The sequence below is a fragment of the Protobothrops mucrosquamatus genome, unplaced genomic scaffold (genome assembly GCF_001527695.2).
Source record: "Protobothrops mucrosquamatus isolate PMUCROS unplaced genomic scaffold, P.Mucros_1.0 scaffold481, whole genome shotgun sequence".
NCBI lineage: Eukaryota > Metazoa > Chordata > Lepidosauria > Squamata > Viperidae > Protobothrops > Protobothrops mucrosquamatus.
This window is the reverse complement of record NW_015386801.1, coordinates 241,117-257,132: the sequence shown is the minus strand read 5'-3', so window position 1 is coordinate 257,132 and position 16,016 is coordinate 241,117. Positions and strand designations below refer to the sequence as shown.

The following is a 16,016-nucleotide window of genomic DNA, read 5'->3' as shown; positions in this document are numbered from 1 at the left end:
TGAGGTGGATTGTTTTTCCTTAAACACATTCAACCTATTTAAAGGGTAATGCTCTTTTCATAAGCTTCCAATCTACAAATAGAGGGAAGCCACAGTCACATTACTGCATTACTGAAATTCAACCTCATTTTGGAGAGAATTTTTTAGTCACATGCAATTCTGGGGCCGTGGATTCCCTAATACTGGTCTAGAGATGCATCTCTGTGACCAACAATTCAAGTGTTGGGGAGATGGCACTGTAGCTTCACAAGAATTCCAGCTTCCTGCTACTCCAGCATCTCTAGACTAGACCATCGGCTCCTTGTTTTTTCTGTTGTTCCTAGATGATCACGCACGCATCAAGTTGAAAATGGAAAGCAACCCATCGCGGAGTGACTTCATTAATGCCAGCCCCATTGTGAGTGACAGACAGCCATGTTCCTCTCCTTGCTATTACACTCCGTATCCCACCAAAGGCTGCCTCACTGGCTCATTTTTAAGAGGCTGCCTCTGCCCCCTTTCCTGCCAAGTCTAGTAGCAGCCGTTGCTCAGCTAGAAAGGACACTCCCAAAGCCCCCTCAGCCCTGCCACTTTGGATTAAACGTGCCACACTCATCATTTTTTGAAGGTGTAATGCCATCTGTTCTTTTCAGAGTTCTTCAGCCATCAGCTCTACCTTCTGTTCCCCGGACGTATTTGTCAGCAGTGCCTCACAATTGTCTCTCACCTGCCTTTTTAGAAGCAGATAGACTTTCTCACTTCCTGGTGTGAAGTCTTGCAGTTCCCAATTGGACAACTGATCCATTAAACTAGTCTCTCCTTTTTCAGTCTGTCTGCATATTTTCTCACCTTAGAGAGATATTCTATGTCTCTTTCTTCCTACCTTCCATCAAGGATGTCATATTTAAACAGTGTCTCTCCGAGACCAGTGTTCTGTTAAGGGCAATAGGTGGGTGCTACAGGACAGCATTTATTTCTCTGGTTCAGACGTTTTCCTCTCTTTCTCCTTCTCTTCTCCAACCTGGCCATGATTATTTATTCTTCAGTCTAATGCATCCAAGTTCATCTTGATCACCTAGTTTGCTGCTTGTGGATAATTTAACCATAGGCAATACCATTTCATAGTAACACATTGCACTTCTAATAACATACGGTCAAGTTTGGTTGCTCTGCGGATCCATTGCGGTATCTTTATCCAGAATGAACTTGATAAGCAAAGTCAAATAACTGTATTCAACCAAAGGTGTTGTGCCTCAACTTCCATAGCTCTCAAGAGATTATTGGGTGTGTGACCAAACATCTGGAGGGTGGTAGTAGATCTTTGATGTAGATTCATCTACAGCTCATTCTCTTGAGCTTACTTTATCAAGTTCTAATTCTCTTCTGTCCCTTCCCTTTTAGAATTCCCAGCTAGCAGAGAAGAACTAGGAATTGTAGTCCATACTCAGTCAAAGAGCACTAGGGTGAGGAAAGTTATTTTACTTCATACTCTGTTTCTTTGCAGATTGACCATGATCCACGGATGCCAGCATACATTGCAACACAAGGTCCATTATCCCACACCATTGCTGATTTTTGGCAGGTAAGGCGGCCATGGAGATGTTTATTCTAAAGGGATAACTTTCTTGTGCTGCCTGATAGAGCATTTGGACTGATAGTCCCAAAGATGCTTTTTTTCAAAAGGCAACTGGATTTTGTTTTTCCTTGAAGACGTTTCGCTTCTCATCCAAGAAGCTTCTTCAGTTCTGGAGTTCAGAACTGAAGAAGCTTCTTGGATGAGAAGTGAAACGTCTTCAAGGAAAAACAAAATCCAGTTGCCTTTTGAAAAAAGCACTTTCAGGACAACCATGACCTGGATGACTCAGAATCTCCATAGACATTTGGACTGATATTTCTTTGGCACAGGAGGTTCTATTATTCCTGGCATTATATTCAAAGCCTTTAGAAGAGAGGCAGATAGATGATAAAGAGCGTGGAGTCCATCTTCCCATTCTGAAACAAAGGCAGGTTTCTGCTCCATATCAACAAAATGAAATACTATGGCTAGATCATCTCCAATGGCAAACTCCTCAAGGCATGGATGTATGAATGTACAGTTTTATTTGAATTATGTTATGAATGAGTAAGAAGTAAGGCAGGGCTTTTCAACCTTTTCACCCATTGTACCACTTTTAGGATATGGCAACATCCGAGGACCACCAGTCGCCTAGCAAGGTGTCAAAAACTTGATGACCCAAAAAAAAAAAAAGGAAAAAAGTGATAAAGTACAGGTAGTCCTCGACTTACAACAGTTTGCTTAGTGACTGTTTGAAGTTACAATGGCACTGAAAAAAGTGCCCCCCAAGCCACAGCCGAGCAAGACACCTGCCTGCCCACCCGACCGCGCTCTTCCTCCTTTCCGAGGTTTTCATTGTTGTGAGCATTTCTGTTGAGGATTGGCAGGGTGGGGTGGGGGAATATTTGGTTTTTATTCCCCCCATCTGCTGGGTGGTTGCAGCAGGTTTTTGTCACTTCACATGACCCTGGGACACTGCGACCATCATAAATATGAATCAGTTGCCAAGCATCTGAATGTAAATCACAAGACCCTGGAGATGCTGCAACATTCCAGCTGATCGGTGCTTCTTCTGGGCTCAGCAGAAGCGCCAGGATCAGTGCCGACCTCCAGCTGGAACCTGGCGCTGATCCTGGCACTTCCGCTGAGCCCTGACAGCCCTGCAGGTCCATTGCTTGCTCAGGCTTGTGCGGTGCTGCCACTGGTTCAGCTCATTCCCCTCCCCCACTACCACTTTTCTAGGACGGTCGCGTACCACCTGCCAGGTGCCAATGTACCACAGGTGGTACCCGTACCACTGGTTGAAAAGCCCTGAAGTAAGGCATCAGAAAGATAGATTGTCACACTTGATGTGCTGAGAAGCTGCTGAGTTCCTCTCTTCCCATTTAGCATTTATTAGACATACTCAATACGTTTCCAAGCTGACTTTGAAGCCCAAGGAAATGTAAATCTCTGTGTTTGCTTTGTTTTAATTGGAGGCAGAGACATTCCACAGACTATACTCTCTTCCCACGTGCCTCTTTTTCACATGGGGGGGGATGGCATTTGCACTTCTTTCAATGTGGAGAAGTTGGAATGTACAGTATTATAATTGCTCAATCTCCTGCCTATTCTGTCTATGTAGATGGTATGGGAGAACGGTTGCACAGTCATTGTCATGCTCACCCCCCTCGTGGAGGATGGCGTCAAGCAGTGTGACCGCTATTGGCCCGATGAGGGATCCTCACTTTACCACATCTATGAGGTAAGGCTGCCCAATTATGTCTTTGCAATGCTCAGCAAAGAGTGGCAAGGGTTCCTCCTCATTCACTGTGGGGAAGTCACTGAGAATGGGGTCATATCTGAGGTAGCAATGATGTCCTTTCCGATGCATCTCCCAGAAGTGTGAGCATTCTGCAGTTGGGCTAAACACAGCTGGGTGTGCAAGTTGATCTCCTGTGGAGGATTAATGAAATCTCCTCATTCTTGTGAATACATCATTTTCGGGCAGTCCACAAAAAAATCATGGGAATATTCTTTCTCTTTCTCCCTGGGCTCCACAGCCATCTATACAAACTATGAAGCTTTCCTAGGCAATATAGCTGGTTCTTTTTGTTTTTGTTTTTTAATAATAATAATAATAATAATAATAATAATAATAATAATAATAATAATAATAATAATAATAATAATAATAATAATAATAATAATAATAATAATAATAATAATAATAATAATAATAATAATAATAATAAAGTTGGAAGGGACCTTGGAGGTCATTAGTCCAACCCCCTGCTCAGGCAGGAAACCCTATACCATTTCGGACAAATGGCTGTCCAGTTTCTTCTTTAAAACTTCCAGTGTTGGAGCATTCACCACTTCTGGAGGCAGGTTGTTCCACTGGTTAATTGTTCTAACTGTCCACTGGTTAATTGTCAGGAAGTTTCTCCTTAGCTCTAGGTTGCTTCTCTCCTTGATCAGTTTCCATCCATTGCTTCTTGTCCTGCCTTCAGGCGCTTTGGAAAATAGCTTGACTCCATCTTCTTTGTGGCAACCCTGAGATATTGGAACACGGCTATCATGTCCCCCCTCGTCCTTCTCTTTGTTAAACTAGACATACCCAATTCCAGCAACCATTCCTTATATGTTTTAGCCTCCAGTCCCTTCAGTGTTGGAAGCCGGAAGTGGGATATGTATCAAATTGTGCTACTCATGATATGAAGAAAGCAGGAATATGTTTAGATTATTTGACATTACATGATTATCGAATTCCAGTGACTGGAATTCCCCATTCTGTAGGAGAGGAGGATTGATTCAAAAATGTCACACCGAATGGCCCACGCCTCATTGAAAGACAGCATCCTCAAAAGCAGTAGCCTCTCAATTCTGATGATATAGATAAGCCATAGCGAATTCTGATTGCGGGCAGCAAAATTATGGGCACATGTTGCATCTATTTTGCTCTAGCCTTATGAAAGCAGAAAAAGGCATTTTAACTGACCCAATAGATCAGACATGTCAAACTCGCAACGTCACGTGACGTCGCGCGACGTATCAGAACTTCTTCCCCATTGCCAGCAATGGGGTGGGCGTGGTTTCCTCATGACCCGTCCGGCCTGTAGGCCGGCAGTTTGACACCCCTGCAATAGATGATCAAGTATTTAGAGAAGAATGGGAAAACAAGTTGGGGAGTTAATAGGTTGTATATAGATGGCAAGACTTATTATGTGAAGGAGACTGCTGGCTGTTCTTCTCTCCCTTTCCAAATCCTAATATCTCCATTCAGGTGAACCTGGTCTCAGAGCACATCTGGTGCGAGGATTTCCTGGTGCGCAGTTTCTACTTGAAGAATGTGCAATCACAGGAGACACGGACTCTGACGCAATTTCACTTCCTGAGCTGGCCAGCAGAGGGCATCCCTACCACCACTAGGCCTCTTCTTGACTTCCGCAGGTAGAAAATATTGCCTTCCTATTGGGAGCTGGAAGGGACACGATTTGTGAGGGGTGAGGTGGGGATTTGGCCGAGTTTCAGAAGAAACTCCAGGCCCCATCACTGATTTCCTTTTGCAAAACACACAGCCAGGCAAAGATCCTAGACAATATTATCAGTCTTGCTGTAAAATGAAAGAAGAGCTGGTCGCAAAGACAGAATATCCCTGTGTATTGACTCATTGAAAACAAGTCGCCAGGAAGAGAAGCTGAGTCCTTTCTTTTGAGGCAGGCATGCTCCAGTGAGCTTTGGAGAGTGTATGGTGCTATGGATTTGGGGCTGTCGTTAATATAAGATGAAGGTTTGTTCTTTCCCCACCCACAATATTACCATAGCTTGATGCCGATTTTGCTTCACACCCCCTCTATTGCCTGCTCCCCAGAGGGCTCCTTCAAAGGCTCTTTTAGTAATCTTTCTAGAGCCTTGAAAGACCTCCCTCCCATCTCTGAGGTCTCATTCAATCATGATTTCATTGGAAGCATGGGTTGTGATTTCCTTTTAACCATCAGCAGCTGAAATAATAGCCTGATCTTTGCTGAAAAAAGTCTTACGAGTAGCTGGGCACCAGTGCTGCTGGAAGCCCCTGTAATAGCTAGAACATTTAGGCCCCCTGGGACTATGCATCGCAGTTAATTCAGTTCTGCTTAGAAGTGGCAATTGCCGTAGAGCTGAGCGAAATCCTGCTTGGAGCCCTGCAGGATGGATAGATGTATGGCCCCCATGCTGGGGAGAGAGAGGTAGAGCAGGGGTGTCAAAATGCTGGCCCGCGGGCTGGATGCATCATAGCGAAACCACGCCCACCCCATTGCCGGCAGTGGCAAAAAAAGTCGCGATACATCGTGACACGCCACGTGATGTTGCGAGTTTGATACCACTGAGGTAGAGGATAAAACTGGTGCTGGTTTCTTTTCCACAGCTGAAGAACTTTTGACTGCTCAGTTGTACAGTGTTTACTCTACTAGTAGGCGTCACAAAGCACCATACTAAACAAAGGCACTACATAACAGACTCAATAACACAATTCAAGGTGGTCTATGTGATGTAGATGCTATACCACCACATTAATATAAAAGAAAAGGAACCTCAAAAAATCTTCATGTGGGGTGGCATAATTTGAATTTTATTTAGGGGGTTCTGAGGACAGGGAATGGTATGGTAGAGGTAGTAGGTTGCATATCGTTCAGGATCCCTGCAAGATCACAAGAGTAGCAATATTTGTCCCCATTGCTCCAGAAGCCTCTGGTTGTGCTACCTTTGAGAAGCATATAAGAAAAAAGGAGGCCCAGAAAACATGACCAGGAATCGGAGAACTGGTTTATTTCTTTTTTTTAACCTAGAACAAAATGATGGTGTGATTGGTCTCTCATTAGATTCCTGTTTTCAAAACTATTCTAATCTCTTTTATTCCCTATCTTGTCCTTTCCAGGTACTCTCATAAGCTCCTCTTCTTGGATTCACCTGTTCCTCCCCTCCCCTCTCTGCCAGCAATTGGCTCAATACTTATGCAGGGAGAAGTTGGGATTGGGTGAGACGTAGGCTTGCTCTATCAGGCAGCTGTTAAAAGAACAACTCTGGAACATAATGTCACATCTGTACATTGCAACAAGTTAGAAATGTGCTGTTCTGTGTGCATGTGGTTTTCAAGACTTGGAAATTAATGGGTAGGTGAGGACCTCATGGCATGCAGGTACAATAGCTCCTTCTGAGCATTTGAGGAGCCCAGGGCACATAACTTGGCAAATTAAAACCAGAGGATCTTCATTTAACTGCTGTTTATCCCTGTTGGTACCTCTTCCTCTTAAGTCTTGATTTGTGCAACGTACACTATGGAACAATGTTAGGTCTTTCTGACCGCATTGTACCATGCTCTCTCCCCTTTACCACATCCTCTCCTTCTCCTCTTCCTCTCTTTCCTCTATTCTTCACAGCTGCCAGTGTCATTTTTGTGATTTGCAGCTAGTAATCCTGGCCCAGTTGCATAGTCACAAAAGTGATCATTGGCTGCTGTGCCAGCGGCATGGAACAGGAAAGGGCCTGGGTTGCTGTTGTGTCCATTACCTGCTCTCTTGTCCTACAGGGCCAAAAGGGGAGGTCCTGGTACTCTCCCTTATACAGATTTCCACTGGATAATAGTTAGGGATGAATAAAGCCATAGAGCAACAGGTGCCCTGAAAGTCTTGGATGGGTTTGTATGGGCAAAGAATCCTGAAGTCTCCACCAACCCAGCTGTCAATCCCTATAAAAGCAAGTAACATGGAGTTGGTCGATTGCTTTTATAGCCTACCTACCAGTAGCATGGGTAGTTCAAAAACATGTATATATTTTCAGCTATTCGCTCCCCATTTGGATGGTAGTTCTACAAATCACTCAAAAGACCATCTTTGAATTTGAAATGTGGCATGCTGCCCCAGAATTTCAGTAGTTTCTATATCACAGTGCTCAAAAGATATCACAACACTTTAACAATGTACAGTAGAACTAAGCCTCCCTTTCTTATCCTAAACCCCACTGTCCTAGAATAACCAGCAGCCAAACAACTTAAATATTACTTTCAAACATTTTTTTTTGAGTTTCATTTAATATATACCTTATTGTTGCCCATATGCATGTGTGGAAGATTCTTCTGAGTAGGTAAAGATTTTTTCAGCCGGCTAGCAAAGAACACGACAGAAATAAAGGGTGTGTGGTATCAGCAGAGTCACCCTGGGGTGAGCAGAATGTTCTGTCAGAGAATGTTCTGACTTCACAATGGGCCATTCTGGTCTTGGAACAAGCAATTTTGAGCATTCTGGAAGTGATTCAACTGTAAAAGGTTTTACATGCGCCTGATTACACCCACTGAGCTTTTATATATTCTGACAGCCTGCGGAGCAGTCCACAAATAAATCATTAGCACCGTCATAGGCACTCTGATATTGAAATGGAACACTGTTCACTTAAATTGTGTCCATAATAAAGAAAGCATTTACATAATTTTATGCCAACAACTTTACTAGTTGTCGGAACAATTTTTGTACATATTAGCTTTCATTTTGGTACATATGTTAGGAGGGATGGTGAATAAACCTCTTCCAAAATAATTATACCATGTTTTGCCAAAAAAAAAAGTACAATTAGGCTGTCATCAGTCAGACTAAATCCTTCCTGAGGCATGCATTTGTAGTCCATTCAGTAGGGAAATTCTTAGCTCTTCCTCCAAAGGCCTCCATTCAGCCCAGCTCCAGGGAAACAGGTCTAGTTTGGATCTGAATTGGGGGAATATTATGAGAAGCAGAGTTATCCACCCATGCAGTCTTCCATTAAAGAAAGCTTTTAATAAGACACCAATGAAACCTTTTCAACTAAAGAAGCCAACTGTCCGGGTAGGAAAAGAAGGTTATTAAGGGGGTGGGGGGGGAGTACAGGAAAAAATAAGGGAAAGCAAGCAGCCAGATAACAAAATTCCTAGTAAAATTTGTGTAGGCAGCCTAACTACATTAGGCTTCTGTTTGAATGTCAATTGGCAGATTTTTTTTCTTTGCCTCTTTTGCCTTCCAATATTATAGAATGTGGAAGGGTCTCTTTGGGACATGGAGCAATACAATGGTCAACCAAGCAAAAATATTCCATATCTGATGGGTTAACCCTTCCCCACTCTATTGAAGGCATTCTCAGGTTTCATTAGGCTATTGAATGGAAAGGATTAAACACATCAGATTTCAGGGAAATAATGGATGACTTTTGTCTCTTCAGACTTCTTGGCATGAAATCAATTTTCTGGACTCTTTAGAGGACACCATAGTGCCATACCCCAAAATAGCAACTATTCACAAAAGATGATTGATGGATAGATTGACAAATGGCTCAAGTAACAGGGTATTTTACTGTAGATTCTGTCATTTAGTACAGGAGTAAGTTACATACTGATAATCAAGAGCAATATTTTCTTTCTAGTATGATGTTAGTGACCAAAACCTTCAAACAAGGTGTGACATAATGGTATCATCATAAGGGAAGGGATCATATTATAACCTTTTATCTCCATTAGACAGTCATACAAGCAGAGCATACACATATTTTTCCTAGGTATGTTTTGTTTTCCTCTGAGAATGAATGGGAAGTCGCAAATCCATTCAGCTTGTTGACAAATTTCAGAGGGTTCACAAAAATAAGATTGGCTCACACATGGATCATTTACTCTTGATTCAGTTGACAATTTGGCATTTTCAAGTATTTTCAATGTATAAACAAAAATGGGCTCCTGTGTAATAAACTCAATTGAAAATCCACACTTGGTTTAGTTGGAAATAAGCTGATATATGGTATATTTTGCCTTAGTTCCTTAGCCTCCTGTTGTATTTCCACCCTATACATAATTTGGCCATTTTAGGTATTGTTCCAGTTGCTCTGTCTGGGTGCTACGTGAATGTTTTCCAGGTGACTTTATAATGTTTCCCACACATGCAATTTTCATATGTTAGATTACAATCACCAGCTGTAAGTGAAATACTTTTCATTTCCTGGATGTCTTCCTTGCTGCTTGTTCCTGCTTGGCTGTTCAGGGACAAAAAGGGAGCTTAATCCACATGGCTTCTCCCTAAGAGTTCATCTGAAACCCTGTCTGATCCCATCCTCTCATTATTCCCGCAGGAAGGTGAACAAATGCTACCGGGGCCGCTCATGCCCAATTGTCGTGCACTGCAGGTAATGACCTGGTCAGGGAATTGAACAGATGTCATGAGAAAAAAACTACTTCCTTTGGTGTTGACTTTTCAAGCAGACAAGGGATGTGAGATCTTTTGTCAGGGGTGTGTGACAAGAATAAGAGTCCATTGGAGTTGGGAGGTAATGCATTCAAATAAGTTATGAAAAGAGTTGTGGCTGGGCAGGACAAAGAGCTAGAATTTTGGCCCTCATAGCAAATGCATTCCAGAAGTTCAAAAGTCTGGTCAGGAAAAGGATAGCAGGTTAACCTACCATTCAGATTCACAAACATCCTTCCAAGAACTAAATGTGGGTTAGACAGCATCACCACCAGATGGATTCGTAGCTGGCTGACCAGCCGTACTCAGCATGTGCTCCTCAATGGAACTGCATCTACATGGAGGGAAGTGTGTAGTGGGGTGCCCCAGGGCTCTGTTCTGGGCCCAGTGCTCTTCAACATCTTCATCAATGATTTGGATGAGGGGATAGATGGGGAACTCATCAAATTTGCAGACGACACCAAGCTGGCAGGAATAGCCAACACTCCAGAAGATAGGCTTAGAATACAGGAGGATCTGGACAGACTTGAACATTGGGCGCTATCTAGCAAAATGAAATTCAATGGTGAAAAAAGTAAGGTTCTACCTTTAGGCAAGACAACCCAAATACACAGATATAGTATAGGTGATACCTTGCTCAATAGTAGCAACTGTGAGAGGGATCTTGGAGTCCTAGTGGACAATCACTTAAATATGAGCCAGCAGTGTGCTGCAGCTGCCAAAAAAGCCAACACAGTGCTGGGCTGCATTAACAGAAGGATAGAATCAAGATCACGTGAAGTATTAATATCACTTTACAATGCCTTGGTAAGGCCACACTTGGAATACTGCATCCAGTTTTGGTCACCAAGATGTAAAAAAGATGCTGAGACTCTAGAAAGAGTACAGAGAAGAGCAACAAAGATGATTAGGGGACCGGAGGCTAAAACTTACAAGGAACGGTTGCTGAAATTGGGTATGTCTAGTTTAACGAAGAGAAGGACAAGAGGGGACATGATAGCAGTGTTCCAATATCTCAGGGGCTGCCACAAAGAAGAGGGAGTCAAGCTATTCTCCGAAGCACCTGAAGGCAGGACAAGAAGCAACAGATGGAAACTGACCAAAAAGAGAAGCAACCTAGAACTAAGGAGAAATTTTCTTACAGTTAGAACAATTAATCAGTGGAACAACCTTCCTCCAGAAGCAGTGAATGCTCCAACACTGGAAGTTTTTAAGAAGAGACTGGACAGCCATTTGTCTGAAATGGTATAGAGTTTCCTGCCTGAGCAGGGGGTTGGAATAGATGACCTCCAAGGTCCCTTCCAACTTTACTACTACTACTACTACTGCTACTGCTACTACTGTTGTTGTTGTTGTTATTATTATTATTATTATTATTATTATTATTATTATTATTATTAGGCACTGTCAAAACTGAAGGCTGATAAGCTACAGCAAGTTTCAGTAGATTTCTGTGACCCAGATCTTCCTTGTGTTGAACTTGGTGAAGATTATGTAGCCTGCTGTTGTTTGAAACCTCAAGTGTGTTTCCTTATGTTTTACAGTGATGGTGCAGGAAGGACTGGAACATACATTCTTATTGACATGGTTTTAAACCGAATGGCAAAAGGTAAGATGGTGGGAGGAAGAGACTTATATAGGCCCATTTTCTGCAAACAGTCTGTCAATTCAACATAAGAAGGTCCAGGCTGGTGCAGCAGACAAATTGCCTAGCTAGTCTGTTCCCATAGCAACAAGCCTTTGAGAAATCAGAAGCAAGATTACTAATTCCTGCTGTTGATAGCCATATCCTGCCGCCTTAAATTAATGGATATTACTGCAGCCTGCTGTAGTTTAACTACTGATATGTAAGGAAATGTTTCTATTTACTTATCCATCCATTACTTAACTTCTGTGATGATCCCAGATTCTAGTTATTATAAGAGTCAAAAAGCTTTCCCTCTGTATTTTCCTCACATAATATATGTATGTATAATTCATCACACTTTCCATTTTTCTAAGCTTAAAATCTCCCTTCACTGACATCATAAATATATTACTCCAGAGCTTTTTTCCCTCTCAGTTGTTCTAAGTAATGTTATTTAAAAAATTACGACCTCACTGCTCATTCCTTTAAATTTGGTTATTTAAGATTAACATGAACATTAGCATGAACTCCAACATAGATCCTTTCTGCTTCCATTGTTGACATCCTAGAGTCACAAAAACTGATCACTATTCCTAATCTATATTTATGTCGCACGGCCAGTTGCTCATCCATAACTGACCATTCTCTTATTCTTTAATTGCTAAGTTTGCTCAGGAAACTTTAGTGAGGAATATTAGCAAAAACCAAAAATAAAAAGTCAACATTTGAACATTCAAATAATGTTCATTTTTTCCCTCCCTCCCTATCTACATACTGTGAAAGAACTCTCCAATAATACTTTATTTAATAACGCTTACTGCCAAACAGATGTTCAGGTTGGATTAGGGTTAGGGTAGCTAGGCAAGACTTTTCTGAATCCTCTTAAATTCTTTTTAATACTGAGCATTACAGTAATAGAAAGTCTAAAACATTCATAATATTATGTTCTAATGCCTGAATAGAGGTATTATTTTGACAAGAAAAGATTACATTCCCATTAATTGATTCTATGACCAGTTAGCCAGACAATGGATGTCTCTGTGAAAGTTTTGCCCCTTCAAAATCTGGCCTTTTTAATTTGAAGGAATTAGAAAATTGTCATACTGCATGGAGAATATTGTACTTAATTTTTTTATATTTCATGAATTTAATCTTTTTTCTTGACTCCATCCACTTTTTGCAGCTCCTGATATACCATTTAAGGTCAAGTCCAAACCTTCAACCCAAAGAAAATTGTACAACCTTAATTTAGGATATTCAGAAATAACTTGTCACAGTCAGAATAGTTTGTTCAGTCTATTTGAAAATAATTGAAATCCCCTCTTAAACACATCTCTCTGAAGAATATTTTTTTCATTTTCCTTAAAATTCCTAATGTTAATAAATACGTAAAATAAATAGAGGATCCTGAGCACTAATAGCAATTATTTTTGGGAGACCACATCAGATCTCTTCCCTGGAACAATCTGCCCTTTTTAAAAAATGTATATTTTGATATAATGCTCTTGAAATAGAAACATCTCCTTCAATATTCCTTTCATAGTTCATTTCCCAAGATATTGATTCCTTCCAATTGATTGTTTTCCTTTTCCTCCAACTAATATCTTTTTTCCACAAGAGGTTAATTCTGTATAACAGCAAATTAACTTTCTAAAGACCTTAGAAAGGCATTTGTCATAAGCCTCTCTGCTTCTTTCAACTTTTTGCTCTCAACAAACTTGCAGAAATGAACTTGTTCTTTTAGAGATCATGCATAAATTCTATCCAGCAAACAAAGTAATGCCCCATTCCATATATTGGATAGCCCATGTACCCTCCTCACTATCTTCATAAAGTAGGTATTTATTGATTTATGTAGCTGTTCATTTACTAATTATTAAATTAGATTAAATTTACCATTAAAATTATTTACTACATACTTAGTAAATATATGAACTTATATATTGGTTGAATTTTTTGTTACTGTGATTCTTTTTCCCTAGAGATTGTCATACTCCACAAGAATACAAATATAATACTGTACACCATCATCATTTGAAGGCTTTGTGGCTTTGAAGGCCACGTCTTTTCTATCTGCCATCTATTCTACATCTGTTTTAACCTGTGTCTATTCACATATTTTGAATGTGGGATTTATGCAGATACAAATATCCCCCATAGAACAGTTCTTATTCACCGATTTCTGATTTATACCTTTTACCTCTTCACCTCTATACTAGGTGTGAAGGAGATAGATATTGCAGCCACCTTGGAGCACGTGAGGGACCAGAGACCAGGTGTGGTGCAGATTAAGGTACGTCTTGATGGTTCCTTGCTCACAAGAGTTCTATGCAGTCCTCTTGATGGAAGGGAATGTAGTCCAAGAGAACAAATCAATGTCCTGGCTATATACAAATATCAAATATTGTCTTTAAGTGCATCATACTATTCTGGGGGAAGTAGGAAGCTCTCACCCAAGAGCAGGGTTGCCAAACTCAATTTCATTGAGGGCCGCATCAGCATTGCGGTTGCCCTTGGGGGGCCGGGTTGGCGTGGCCTGGTGGGTGCGGCCTACTGGGTGGGCATGGCCAGCTCTATATCGCTCACGTCAAGGGTACCTGTGGGGGCCTGGGCAGGAGTGGGACAGATCTGAGGGTCTCTGGCAGAAGGAAGTGGGACCAGGGCACGCGCCAAGGCATGGTGCATTTCTTCATTCCTCACAAAGGATGACACCTCCCCAGCATGTACCCAGGGGCGGGGCCAACGCGGCAGGGGCTGATTCCTCGCTGTTTCTGGACAGCCTTGTGGAGCTAAGACTGAATGCATTTCAGCATAGATGGCCACCACAAAATTGTACATTGGCTCCTGGCCGGCCTGGGCCAGGGCCAAGACAGCGGGGGCCGTTCCTTCACTGTTTCCAGGATGGCTTCGCGGGCCACATGAAACCACTTCTCGGGCCGCATCCGGCCCCTGGGCCTTGTGTTTGACATGTCTGCCCAAGAGAGAAAAGAGGTGGTGCTTATGTTTAAAGGGTTCAAGCTAAAGTTTAAAAAGAAACTGAGATTTCTTTTTAAAATAGTTATATTATTAGAGGGGGTAGTGCTTCTCAGTTCTAAAAAGGGAAGCGGGGTGGAGAAGAGAAAAAAGGGGACCCAAATCCTTGGTACTCTTGATTATGACCATGCTACTTTATACACTTGGCTTTTGTATTCCCAGGACCAGTTTGAGTTTGCACTGACAGCCGTGGCAGAGGAAGTGAATGCCATCCTGAAGGCTCTGCCACAATGAAGCCTCCGTTCAGCATATCCCAACTTGGTGATTCCCCAACCCGACCCTTTGCCTCTGCTGTTGCTGTGTTCTTGCCTGGGGTGTTTTCCCTTTACCATGTATCATCTCCATGTGGTTCACCATGGCTGCATTTAATTGCCCTGTGGAAATGCTGGCCCCTTACCTACCTGCTCAATTGGGCCTCATCCATCCAACATCCTATAACCCTCATGCTGCTAAGGCCTACTCCACCCTGGTCTCTCTGGAAGCAGCCCTTGGTGGATAGAAGAGTGGGTCCCTTTTTGGACAGCCAGGTCACCTCTCATGTGAGAGGATGTGCCATGGAGCAATACAGGGGCTGTAGTCCAAAGAAGAGTTAGCCCCCTTGTGAGATGCATTAAAGACCAGTTTTCTGAAGTGCCTACTTTATGTTTATGGGCATCGGTCAAAGCAACTAGATTTGCAATGGGCGGGCTGTGGGCCCATTTCTTTTTTCTCTTCAGTATCCGGCTGAGCCCTAGTGCCCAAATGAAATGAGTTAGAAATGGTAATGCCTTAGCAGAAGCTAGGTTACGTCAGTTGCCAGTTTTCATCCTTCTTCCATTCTTCCCTCTCTAAATTTCACCTCCTGAATCTGTGCCTACAGCAGGGGAAGAACCTAACACTGCTTCTGCGCTCATTGTTGTCCCACTGTTGTCCTCCTTCTCTGTTTCCTGCAGGCCTGGAGCCAAGCCTAGTCACAGCCATTTGCTCCCTTCCCTAAAACGGAGGAAGGGAACGTCACAGGGAGATGGCCCTACAGCTGCTAATTGCTGTGTTGTCTCCCTACGTTCTCCTGGGTGTTACTTATCACAAAGAGACATTTCTAGAGAATCTAATTTTGTATTTGATGTGAATAAAGGTTTTGTGTCGCGTTTGTGCAGCTGCAGCCCGGCCTCCCCATCGTGTGTACAACCAGGCAGAAAAAATGTATTGTCTGCTCATGCCAAAATCTTTATAGATAACAACTTGGGGTGCCAGGTATTTACCTGGAGGTAGGATTAACTTCAAAAGGGCTGGCGCATAGAGGAGTCAGAGAGTTGCCTACATGGTGCTAAAGGGTACCGTGGTACCCCAATCCTTGCTATACATGTGCTTGGGAATGGGTAGGGGTATATATGTACAAACACATGTACATGCACATATCCAATTTTGAAATGCTTAAAAATATAATACACCCTGCCCTTCTGTCTGCTGCCCTTTACCAAGCAGAAGGAACACCAAGCGTGTTCTGTCTGTGCCTAAGCCTTTTCTGCTCAGACTTTATCCCATCTAAGCGCTAGCCTTGCCATCTATTCCTGCCTCCTTGGCTTGATTTTTTTCACCCGGTTTACATAGGCAGGGACGCCCCATGATC

At 42.4% G+C, this 16,016-nt stretch overlaps 1 protein-coding gene across 1 annotated transcript in view; it reads left to right on the top strand.

Moving 5' to 3' along the window:
- Positions 1-15,548, top strand: part of PTPRN (protein tyrosine phosphatase receptor type N) — a 46,335-nt gene extending 30,787 nt beyond the window's left edge. The window contains exons 16-23 of the mRNA XM_029284273.1: positions 324-397; positions 1,484-1,561; positions 3,159-3,278; positions 4,800-4,966; positions 9,635-9,688; positions 11,292-11,356; positions 13,594-13,667; positions 14,570-15,548. Of these exons, the coding sequence (XP_029140106.1) occupies positions 324-397; positions 1,484-1,561; positions 3,159-3,278; positions 4,800-4,966; positions 9,635-9,688; positions 11,292-11,356; positions 13,594-13,667; positions 14,570-14,641 (704 nt within the window). The 3' untranslated portion in view covers positions 14,642-15,548. The remainder of the gene's footprint in view (positions 1-323; positions 398-1,483; positions 1,562-3,158; positions 3,279-4,799; positions 4,967-9,634; positions 9,689-11,291; positions 11,357-13,593; positions 13,668-14,569) is intronic.
- Positions 15,549-16,016: the final 468 nt, after the last annotated feature.